Raw genomic sequence first — 11,789 nt, 5'->3', positions numbered from 1 at the left:
CTATTTTCCACGACAGTTGCCTTTTTTCTCTATAATTTAACTACCCTACAGCAATTACTCTATTTTACTTTTCCTCTGAGGCAGCAACACACCATTACTCTATCATGTTAGTCAAATTATTAGAGAAATCACACAGCTTTTACAACTCTTATCTTCAGGAAGAAACTAGAATCTAATGCACACAAGTCAGCTCAGGGCTTGTATGTCGTACCCTTTCTGGACAAGCTGAGATCTTTGTAACTACTTCTATATGATTTCTGGTGCATTAGTCTCACATCACCCTATCGTTATTTTCTACTTACGTTAACTGCACAATCTCCCACAAAAATCCCAGGTAACAAATCCCAACGTGAGGAAAAAACATTACTATGTGTTATCCCTAAATCCTTTGGGAAAGTTGAAGTCAGGTAAGCCTGAATGATTAGAGAAAATTAAGAAAACGTTCTTTCTTTCACTTTGGTATATTATATTTTGCTGTGGAAAATAAATTTACTGTAAGAACTTTGAAGCTGAGAAGTTATCAGCAAAGATACGGTTTTCTAATTTGAAAATTAAAATATTTGTGACAACTTGTGTTCTACTCTGCCTTCATTTGTCCCACCTTGCTAGTTGAATATATTATCATAATCGAAGCAGCCCTTGATCCTCTAGATCACACAGCAGAGTAGATATTTTATAATGGCCATTTAATAATTGTAGTCATTATTTTGGCTTCGGTTCTCACGGAATCAACATGACAGACGGTCTGAGGTACTTTTCCTTCTGTACCTGCTTTTCTGCTGTTGTCACACTTTTCTCCCTTTCTTTGTTAGGGTCGTTATTATCCTGGCATCCTCGATTCCAATTATACACCTGTCTTTTTATGAAGCCAGCTCTCTTTATTCTTTTGAGCCTTAGGAGGGTCAATCTTTTTCCATCTACTTTTTAAATCACTCTCTTTACCACAGTCTCTGTCCTTCTCTCTCCCTTCATCCCCATGGCCACGCACCTCTCTTCCACAAGCTAATTATGCTGTTTCAATGTTTCTGAAAGACGGCCAGAAGACCAATGTGCCCAAAGTTGCCATTTTATTAGTGGACGTGATATCTCCCTTGATCCTTGCAATTCTACACTACAGAAGTCTTTTTCTTTCAGAGAAACGAATGAAAGAGATTTGACTTGACAGCATTTCACAGGAATCAGTAAATGTTTGGCAGATTCAATTATAACCTAAATAAAAAGGTGACATTGACACCATGAAGTAATTGTACGCTTATTCCCTCTTAATAAGGATCTGATCTCCAGGTCATGTTAGTTTCTCTTTACCTGGTGTTTTTCCAATCATATCTTGGATACTGAACTCAGCCCTGGCTGTCACGTTTCCAGAAGGTCATGGCCAACATTGAGGGTACGTGGAAGACGGTTGCAAGGTGATCATAGACTTGATAACCTTGTTATAGGGAGAATCATTAAGGGAAATTGAATGTCTTGACCTAAAGAAAATTTAGTTTAGTTCAAAACATTTAAATGGCTGTCATATGAAGAGAGATTAGATATGAAGTGTATTCAATGAAGTTGAAATTCTTTTTCTCATGAATTAGGAAGAAAATTCCTCCTTAATAAATGGATGATGATTAGAAGCTGGAATTTTCCAACAATGAAATAACTTGCATTACGTGTTTGAACAAATGATGAATGGCTTCTATAGCTGGGCAGAAGCTATTCTGATATTGGACTTGGTGGCTTATCTGTTCCTTAAAGGTCCCGACATTCAGGGGCTTTAGAAAATATCGATTCGGTGTTTGTTTTATTCTTACAGGTATACAGATGATGTGAAAGGAAGACCATGGAAAAATCCAATGACAGCTCAGAGTATGGGTTTATCTTAGTGGGCTTCTCTGATCGTCCGAGGCTGGAGCTGGTACTCTTCATGGTCAATTTCACTCTGTATTCAGTGGCTGTGTTGGGAAACTCAACCATAATCCTTGTGTGTATTTTAGACCCTCGACTTCATACCCCAATGTACTTCTTTCTGGCCAATCTCTCCTTTCTAGATCTCTGCTTCAGTACGAGCTGTATCCCGCAGATGCTGGTGAATCTCTGGGGCCCTGACAAGACCATCAGCTACGCTGGCTGTGCGGTCCAGCTCTTCTCCTTCCTCTGTGTGGGGAGCGTGGAGTGCATCCTCCTGGCCGTGATGGCCTATGACCGCTTCGCCGCGGTCTGCAGGCCTCTGCACTATCTGGTCATTGTGCACCCCCAGCTGTGTTTGCGACTGGTGGCCATGGCCTGGGGGAGTGGACTGGTCAATGCCATCGTCATGTCCCCGCTCGTAATGACTCTGTCCAGATGTGGCCGGCGCAGGGTCAACCACTTCCTCTGTGAAATGCCAGCACTGATCAAGATGGCTTGTGTGGACGCCCGCGCGGTGGAAATGCTGGCCTTCACCTTCGCCATCCTCATCGTCCTCCTGCCCCTCGCCCTCATTCTCGTGTCCTACGGCCACATCGCGGCAGCCGTGCTGAAGATCCAGTCGGCCGCTGGGCGCCGCAAGGCATTCAACACCTGCAGCTCCCACCTGACCGTGGTCTCTCTGTTCTATGGGAGCATCATCTACATGTACATGCAGCCCGGGAACAGCGCTTCCCAAGACCAGGGCAAGTTTCTCACCCTCTTCTACAACCTGGTCACCCCCATGCTGAACCCACTCATATACACCTTAAGGAACAAGGAGGTAAAAGGAGCGCTGAAAAGGGTCTTGGGGAGGCAACCGTGAGCAGGAGCGACCATGTGCTGAGTTATGAAGCCGTAGGTGAAACATTTCTTTCCAAACACTGCCATTTACTTTGTGCTTGCGATCAATTCAGCCTGTGCGTCACACACTTGGATTTTTTAAAATATGGGTAAATACTGGGGTGCCTGGGTGGCTCAGGCGGTTGAGCGTCCGACTTCAGCTCAGGTCATGATCTCACACTCCATGAGTTCGCGCCCCGCGTCGGGAACTGTGTCGACAGCTCAGAGCCTGGAGCCTGCTTTGGATTCTGTGTCTCCCTCTCTCTCTGACCCTCCCCTGCTCATGCTCTGTCTCTCTCTGTCTCAAAAATAAATAAAAACATTAAAAAAATTAAAAAAAAATATGGGTAAATACCCTGAAGTGTATCCAGAGTCAGTAGCAATCAACCAGAGCCACACATAGTATGCAGCTACCTTAGCAAAATAATGTTTAGTAGAAAGAATGAAGTCTTGGAAGAGAGGTGAAAAGATTTTATTCAACTCAATTAATGAAGGAATCAGGCAAACATAGTGACCAATTAAAAAAAAAAAAGTCAAAAAGCACAAATTGGTAGGAAGAAGTGAAGGAGTGTCAGGGCACCTGGGTGGCTCGAGTCTTGATGTTGGCTCGGGTAGTGAGCTCACGGTCGTGAGGTTGTGAGATCGGGTCTTGTGTTGGGGTCCACGCCTAAGAGCCTGCTTAAGATTCTCTCTCCCTCTCCCTTTGCCCCTCCCCCATGTTCTCTCTCTCTAAAAGAAATAAATAAATATATAAAAATAAAAGGGAAGGAATGTTGAAATGAATGTATACATGGAGACAAAACATTGCTGTGGGGAGAGAAGCCAATTCAGCTTCTGCCTGACAGGACTGAATTCGCTTGTCACCAGCAAGGGTTACTTTGCACTGTTGTGAGTTCGCCGTAATTTACAACGTTGCGGAACACCGGCCACAGAATCAGAATCCAGTAAGCTCTAGAATCGGGACAATGCATAATTTTCTACGGAAGCATACATTTTTCCCTACAAAATAAACCTTGTATCTTATTTACCTTGTAAAGCTAAGTATGCGGTCTCAAGCCTCCTATGAAAGCACGTAGGTGTTTTCATCCTGATTGTTTTCAGACGATAAAACTATGGTTTATAGATCCTGTGTGAATTAGCCCAGGTCACACGGGGGATACGTGGCATTCAGAAGCGGTGTGTATAAGTCTGAACCTCTGCTGTCGTCTACCGAATGACACTGCTTTTGCTACACAGTGTAGACCGTGTGTAAAGCACCCCCCCCCCATCCCCGTGCTTGCACAGTCGCACCAGCATGCTGGATACCCCACACACCCTCCAAGAGAATTCTACCATTTCTCCCCCTTTCCCCATGCAAATGCCCCATCCAAATCTTCCCCATGCTCCCGTGGTCAGCTCGAATTAGCATCACATTTGTACAGTTATCTGAATTCCTTGGATTTAAGAATGCCCTGGCCCTTCTTTTGACCTTCTGCATTTTTACACCTGGAAATACAGTTTTTCTAGTTAATACTATTATATTTATATGTCTCCTATTAGGCTGTCAATTCCCTGATTGTAAGGCTATTTTTTTAATCCTTCTTGACATCATTCCAAGTATCAGGTTGTTATTAAAATGCCTTGCAGATAGTAAGCGATCAGAAATAGCTTGGGATGATTTTTCATCTTAGCTGATTAATCACATCCAGAAATAATTCCTTCACTGTATTAAAAACAATTTTTTTCTGAGGTTCATTTATTTTGAGAGATTCACTGTATTAATTTTTTTTTTTTCGAGCTTTATTTATTTATTTTGAGAGAGAGAGCACGAGCAGGGGAGGGGCTCTGTCAGTGCAGAGTCTGATGCGGGGCTGAAACTCACGAACAGTGAGATCATGACCTGAGCCGAAGTCGGACGCTCAACCAACTGAGCCACCCAGGCGCCCCCCTAATCCTTCACTTCAGTTGATACACCATTCTTCAAGATTATAAGTGGATCTGTCTCAGCAGACTGAGTTTACATCTGCTGCCAAATGTTTTATGCTGTTTTTTTCAATTCAGTATAAATTCTATGATGAGAGAGAAAATAATCCGTTGAGGAATTTCTACATATATCAAAAGTCATCCCCAACTTTTAGGTAACAAAACTTTTTTTTTTCCCCCTACATGGGAATCATTAACTCAAGGAGATTACCATGAATTCCGCCTTGGTCTAGAGGCTGTTTGGATGGTAACAACAGTTCAGATGGTAAACCTCTTCAGATTGACCTAAAAAAGCTATTTCTCCCCTCCTCATTAACATTAGTCTCCCTTACAGTGCTCTCCCATTTCATTATTCCTTATTTGTTACTCATGTCCCATTATTAATCAATTAGTGAGACCAGTGCCTCGTGTTTTTAAAAAAGCTTCTGTAAATGTAAGTGCAACCACATATGTTCACAAGTTGTACATCTGTTGGAAAGTTAGAGGCCCACCTTCGCCAATGCCAGTGGGAAGGATCGTATTTACATAATGCTGAGTTTTACACTGAAAGTGGCAATTACTTTTAATCAAGGTATTGTAAGGGGTAGGTAAAAAACAAAACAAAACAAAAACGCCTTCAATAAGCATCCATTTTGCCTTTGGTGCCGAGGTGTAAACGCCACTTCTCAAGACACGAGAGACTGAGTTAGGGAACACCTAGAAGTCTACTCTTGTGACGGCACGGCTTCCCATGACGGGCGTTGCAGATCTGGTGGTTGACAGAAGAGCCTGCGTTTCTATGCTGCTTTTTCTTCTGTGTATCAGAAAACATCGATGGTAGCTTAATATCTTAACATCTGTATATTAGAAAACATCGATGGCACACTTATTTTGCATAATCTGTATTTTACAGACTATTTGCCTTGACTTTGTTTATTGGGAGTGTACTTAAGACAGAATCAAAAAGAAAAAGGGTTATTTTGCTAGGAGAGGTCTAACATTGGCTAAAATAGTTCTTAGAGGTTGTAACAGAGCAAATGTGAATGTGGGATGAGTGTCAAACACCCATTATAAAATAAATTCTATGGATTTTTCATGACGTAGGATCTCCCTTTATTACCGACATACTCCCTGGAGACATGCCCAGGGTTTTTCACAACCAACAACTTACTTTGTCTCTTACTGTGGCACCAAAGCAATTCTTCTGTTGGACTTCCAAAGTTTTTACTATCTTTAGAAGTGCTGTAAAAACAAAACAAAACAAAACAAAACAAAAAGATAAACAAATTCAAGCTTCTTTTCACTGAAGTACTTTATTGTATTAGGGGATCAGGTTTTTCCAACTGCCACTCAAAGGAATGAATCCATAATATGAGAAAATCATTCATCGTTATGAAGCTTATTAAAATCATATTTATCAACTTGCAAAGAAAGGAGGGTTCACAAAACTCCACAAAGACAGGTATTCACATCCCTTTTGTGTGAAATTAAATATCACAGTTGCAATTGATAGGAACATTTAAATTAAAAGGCATATTTACTTTTTAAGTATAACAAATAACTTCCTGATTTCTTGCTAAAAATGCCCACATTTTCTCCTTTATGATTCTGAAGACAAATAAAAATTTTATTTTGCTTTGTGTAATTGATAATTTGCAAAAGTCCAGGATTGACTGGCTATCTGAAAAGCAAAAATCTACCTCTATCATAATTTTTCTACCATATTTTTTCTGCCATAATTAAAAAAAAAAAACAAAGTTTACTTATTTCCTTTGAGAGAGAGAGAGAGAGAGCAACAGGAGAGGTGCAGGGAGGAGAAAGAAAAAAAATCTCCACAAGCAGTCTCCACGCTGTGAGCACAGAGCCTGATGCAGGGCTCGAACCCACAACTGAGAGATCATGATCTGAGCCAAAACCAAGAGTTGGACGCTTATCTGACCGAGCCACCCAGGCGCCCCTCTGCCATAATTTTTAGTGCATTGCTTACCTTTATGGCCATGCAAACTATGCCCTATGTTAGGAGAGTACGGCAGGCTTCTTAAAAAAGTCTTGTGTGAAGAGCTCTAGTAAAGACAGAAGAGTAAAATGAGGAATTTCATCATTCTGTGGCATCAAACATGTACTTCCCCAAGATAACAAAGACGTTGAGTTCTTCTAAAAATTAAAAAAAATTTTTTTTTAAGGTTTATTTTTGAGAGAAAGAGACAGAGCATGAGGGGGAGAGGGACCGAGAGAGAGGGAGACACAGAATTGGAAGCAGGCTCCAGGCGCTGAGTTGTCAGCACAGAGCCTAACGCGGGGCTCGAACTCACACGAACCGTGAGATCACAACCTGAGCCGACGTCGGACGCTCCACCGACTGAGCCACCCAGGCGGCCCTGAAAATTTTTAGTCAGATGATTTCTTAGGGACTCCCTGCAGGCGTCTTCGTGAAAGTTCTAGATGGTCACCAGGCACCAGAAAATGTGCCCACCGAGGTCTGCCATTTCTTCTGACAGATGTTGTGGGAAAGGGGGTGCTGCTGTGCGGGTTTGAAGGTGCCACACGGCGGAGGCCCTTCCTGTCCCCGGGGACTGCCTGCTGGGACTTTCTGTGGTGAAAACAAGCTGCGACTATGTTCTTGGGACAGTTTTCTGACAAAGGTGACCTGTGACATCGGTATCAATCAGGTCAAGGTGGTTGATAGTGTCCAGAACATACGTGTCTTCACTGGTTTATTTTTTGCCTACTTGTAACACTTGCTGGGGAGGCACCAATATGTGTGTTATAATTTCCAGCTGTGACTATGCAATTGTCTATACCTCCCTTTAGTACTTAAAACAATGACACAGAGGGTATGTTTATTCTTGTACAGGTGAATAACAACGTCGCATGACGGATTTTAGCAAAACAGCATAAATTTATTGCATTCAGTTGCTTATAACATCATATCACATATATTTGAAATGCGTTGTGCTGGTAGCATCCTGAACCCCGTGTAAAATATTACCGCTAGCCCGAATTCTTTCGAGGCTGACCAAATTAATTGCATCGAGGGAGGAATTATCTATCTGTTTGGATACACAGATGAAAATTTCTGGCCACGTTGGTGCAGAAATCCTTTAAGACTGTGAAGAAACAATACAGTTGACTGTTGAAGTGTGAGGCTTAGGAGCACTGAGCCCCTGATGGAGTTGAAAATCTGCATATAACTTTTGACTCCCCACCAAAGCTGACTGCTAACAGTCTGCTATTGACCAGAAGCCTTGCCAATAACACAAACAGTCCATTAACGCATATTTTGTATCTTAGGTGTATTGTGTACTTATTCTCACAATAAAGTCAGCGAGAGAAAAGAAAATGTGATTAAGAAAATCATAAGGAAGAGAAAACACATTTGCAGGACTGTCCTGTATTTATTGAAAAAAATCCATGTATAAATGAACCCACACAATTCAAACCTGTGTTGTTCAGGGGTCACTGTATAAAGATTTCATCATTCTAGCATTTTCTGACTTAGAAGTGTAATCTGCACATTATGCCTCAAAATGATATTCAGGTCACTGCAAATGATCAGTCCAGATGGAATTAGCCTTAAATTTGATTTAAACATCTTTCTAAAAACATTTTTTAAGGTTTATTTTTATTCATTTATTTATTTTTGAGAGAGAGAGAGACAGAGCCTGAGCAGGTGAGGGGCAGAGAGAGAGGGAGACACAGAATCCAAAGCAGACTCCAGGCTCTGAGCCGGCAGCACAGAGCCCAGCACGGGACTCAAACCCAGAACCGTGAGATCGTGACCTGAGCCGAAGTCAGACGCTTAGCCAACTGAGCCACCCAGGCGCCCCTGATTTAAACATCTTTCGATTAAACTGTCTAAACGCTTCAGTTTATTATTTTTTTTACATTTTTATTTTAATTCCAACTGATCAACATACAGTAAACACCTCAGTGTGATTCTTTGTTTATATGCAGTGATTTCCTTTTCATATAATATCCATGAAATTATCAAATGCCCGAGAAATTAAGAAAACTTTTTTCCTTCTGAATAGACTCTTGTCATTAATTTCTCATGGGGTATACAGTCATTGCTAGCATCCAGATTTAGCCCTGGTTTCAGAAGATACCCCCTTTCTTTCCATTCTAGCCCTTAACTTTTATTTTCCTTCAATCGGGAGCAGTGGACAGAGCATAGACCGTTTCGTTCCTGCAAGTCAGGATGGAGCCCCAGCCCTGTCATGTTATAAATGTGAGTCCTTGTCTATACCACTTAACCTGTTTGATTCCTGGGTTGTTTAGCTGTAAGATAGGAATTGTCACAGAAGTCTAATGGCATCGTTTACATAGTTGTTAATACCGTGTTTTATCAATGTACTAGTTTGCTTTAACTGTTAGAAGGCAAGATGGTTGTGTGGATGTTTGAAAGCGTATGTGATTGAGAAAAGCAGCCGGGGAGGGAGGCTTCTGTGTCGTGGGCAGGGGACGGTGGACCAGCCCTGGACGGGTGGGGGCGTGGGGGGGGGGCGTGTGCTGCCTGCCGGCCCACCGCCCCGGGTGTAGTCAGTTGGCCTCACGGTCAGAATGCATCCTTGGATCAAGGAAATACACAGCTTCCTTCCGCTGAATAAGAGTGACTCCCAGATTTTGACTCTTCCTCCTTAAGTCATCAAAGCTCCAAACAAAAGGTTGAATTGCCCTAAAATGGTTCCAGAAAGGTTCAACGGCACTGCCAAATTATGTCCACTGTGAGCCTACGCTCTAGTCCATGAACTTTACTAATATTATTTAATTTAATGGTCATCCCTTTGGCTAATCTGGTTTTCCTGTCTTCTCAACATAAAAATTGAGGTAGGTAGAAAGCACAGTCAGACCAAATTAATCATGAGAAATATTTGAGCCCTAAAAACCTCCTGAGTCATTTGTGGGAGGAACTGTACATCTTTGAGGAAACTCTTCTTTTCTGAAAGCTCATCTATATTCTCTTTATTAGGGTCATATCAGTTCTGTGATAAAAGCTAGAAGTACCAGACTTTGTAAATCCAGCGGGAGAGACAAAATGGGCCCTGTCTTCATTTTCCCTCGGGTTCAACGAGACCATAGTAACCAGTATCAAAGGTGGTAGCACTGATGATCCAGTAATAACCACCCTAAATGCAATACTGCTCTGGAGAGTAGACCTGGGCCACAGCCACTTGTCAGCGTTGGTTCAGAGAGGACTTCCAGGAACAACCATTTCTGCTCTAGGACGTCTGGGGCCTCAGCTAGGTTGGCTTAGGAGACTGAAACTGGCTGTCACAGCTCAGATGAGGCCATGTATCTGGGGCCTCATTTCTTCACATAGCACCTTTTGCAAATAAAATATTCGATGTGCTCTTTCACTTACATGCCCGGTGCTTCATCTGTGATGGCTGAAATAGCTGGGAGGTTAATGGGAGCACTCCTCCAGCAAGGAATCTCAGGGTAGTTAGACATGCTTGCTGGCTGCCTCTTGTGTGAGTGTTCTGATAGACCTCAGTGGACACCTTAAAGGTTTTTATGACCAAACCTCCAAAGTTCCAGAATGTCTACTTTCACAACATTCTGTTGGTCAAGTGAGTCACGAGGCCAGCCAGTCCGGCTTCCAAGGGAAAGGAAGAATACATTGTTTCTATCATTAGGGGAATGGTATTATGCGTGCAGAGGGAGGAAATTGGTGAACCTCATGGAGACCATCTACCACAAGCTTGAAAAAGGGAACACAGGGGCGCCTGGGTGGCGCAGTCGGTTAAGCGTCCGACTTCAGCCAGGTCACAATCTCGCGGTCCGTGAGTTCGAGCCCCGCGTCAGGCTCTGGGCTGATGGCTCAGAGCCTGGAGCCTGCTTCCGATTCTGTGTCTCCCTCTCTCTCTGCCCCTCCCCCGTCCATGCTCTGTCTCTCTCTGTCCCCAAAATAAATAAACGTTGAAAAAAAAATTTTTTTAAAAATAAAAAAAAAAAAGAAAAAGGGAACACAGAAAAATGTCTTCATGGCCTTGGTAAATGAAGACTTCAAAAGGACACAAAAAGGGGCACCTGGGTGGCTCATTGGGTTTAGCATCCAATTTTGGCTGGGGTCATGATCTCACAGCTTGTGAGTTTGAGTCTCACGTTGGGCTCTGTGCTGACAGCTCAGAGCCTGGAGCCTGCTTCGGATTCTGTGTCCCTCTCTCGCTCTGCCCCTCCCTCACTTATGCTCAGTCTCTTTCTCTCTCTCAAGTATAAATAAAACATTAAAAGAAATTTTGACAAAAAAAAGGACACAAAAAGTACTGACAATATATGAAAAAAAAAGTTAGAATTCATCAAAATTTAAAACCGCTGATCATCAAAAGACACCGTTGTGAACATCAAAGGGCAGACCACTGAGTATTGGAGAAAACACTTACCTTACACATAGCTGATAGAAAGACTCATCTCCTGAACTTATAAAGAACTCCAACGTGAATACTAAAAAATACTTTAAAAATGGGCAAGCAACTTGAACAAGAACTTAAAAAAAAAAGATCCAAAATGGCTAACAAACGTATGAAAAGATGCTCAACTCAGTACTCATTCAAAAAAGTGCGATAAGGTCTTCCTTACTGTGAATAGTGGCTCAAAACACAAGGAGGACAATACCAAGTGTCGGTGAGGATGTGGAACAACTTGAACTCTCATCCTGTCTTGGTGGGAGTGTTAAAATGGTGCAGCCACTTTGGAGAGCTGTTTGGCAGTTTCCATTAAAGTTAACAGATACCATATCAGTTACCTATTGTCCCATTAACTAACCATCTCAAGGTTCAGTGGCATCAAACAATACATCTTTAATTTGTTCGTGATTCTCTGGATCAGCAACTTGGACTTAGTTCAACCAGATGGTTCTTCCACTAGTCTTGCTCAGGGAAGACAAGACCGGGCAATGTTACTGCATTATGGCGTGTCTGGGACCGGATAAAACGACTTCACTCTTATGTTCGGTGATGGCTGTTGGTTTCCTGTCTTCAGGAAGCTAACCCAGGCTTCTTCACATGGCAACAGTGTTCCAAGAGGACATACACTTTTCAGATTTCTGAACATTATGTCACGTTCGCTGATAAGCT

At 42.4% G+C, this 11,789-nt stretch overlaps 1 protein-coding gene across 1 annotated transcript; it reads left to right on the top strand.

Moving 5' to 3' along the window:
• Window positions 1-1,825: 1,825 nt before the first annotated feature.
• Window positions 1,826-2,755, top strand: LOC122490250 (putative olfactory receptor 2W6). Its single transcript, XM_043592848.1, has one exon. It carries the CDS (start codon window positions 1,826-1,828, stop codon window positions 2,753-2,755), a length of 930 nt encoding a protein of 309 aa, XP_043448783.1.
• The last annotated feature ends 9,034 nt before the right edge of the window (window positions 2,756-11,789 follow it).

Source organism: Prionailurus bengalensis, chromosome B2 (assembly GCF_016509475.1).
Source record: "Prionailurus bengalensis isolate Pbe53 chromosome B2, Fcat_Pben_1.1_paternal_pri, whole genome shotgun sequence".
Taxonomy (NCBI): Eukaryota; Metazoa; Chordata; class Mammalia; order Carnivora; family Felidae; genus Prionailurus; species Prionailurus bengalensis.
The sequence above is the reverse complement of the archived record's forward strand: the minus strand, read 5'-3'. Positions and strand labels throughout refer to the sequence as shown.

Coding starts and splice junctions, on each gene's coding strand:
- LOC122490250 (XM_043592848.1), top strand. CDS start 1,826: ATGGAAAAATCCAATGACAGCTCAGAGTATGGGTTTATCTTAGTGGGC.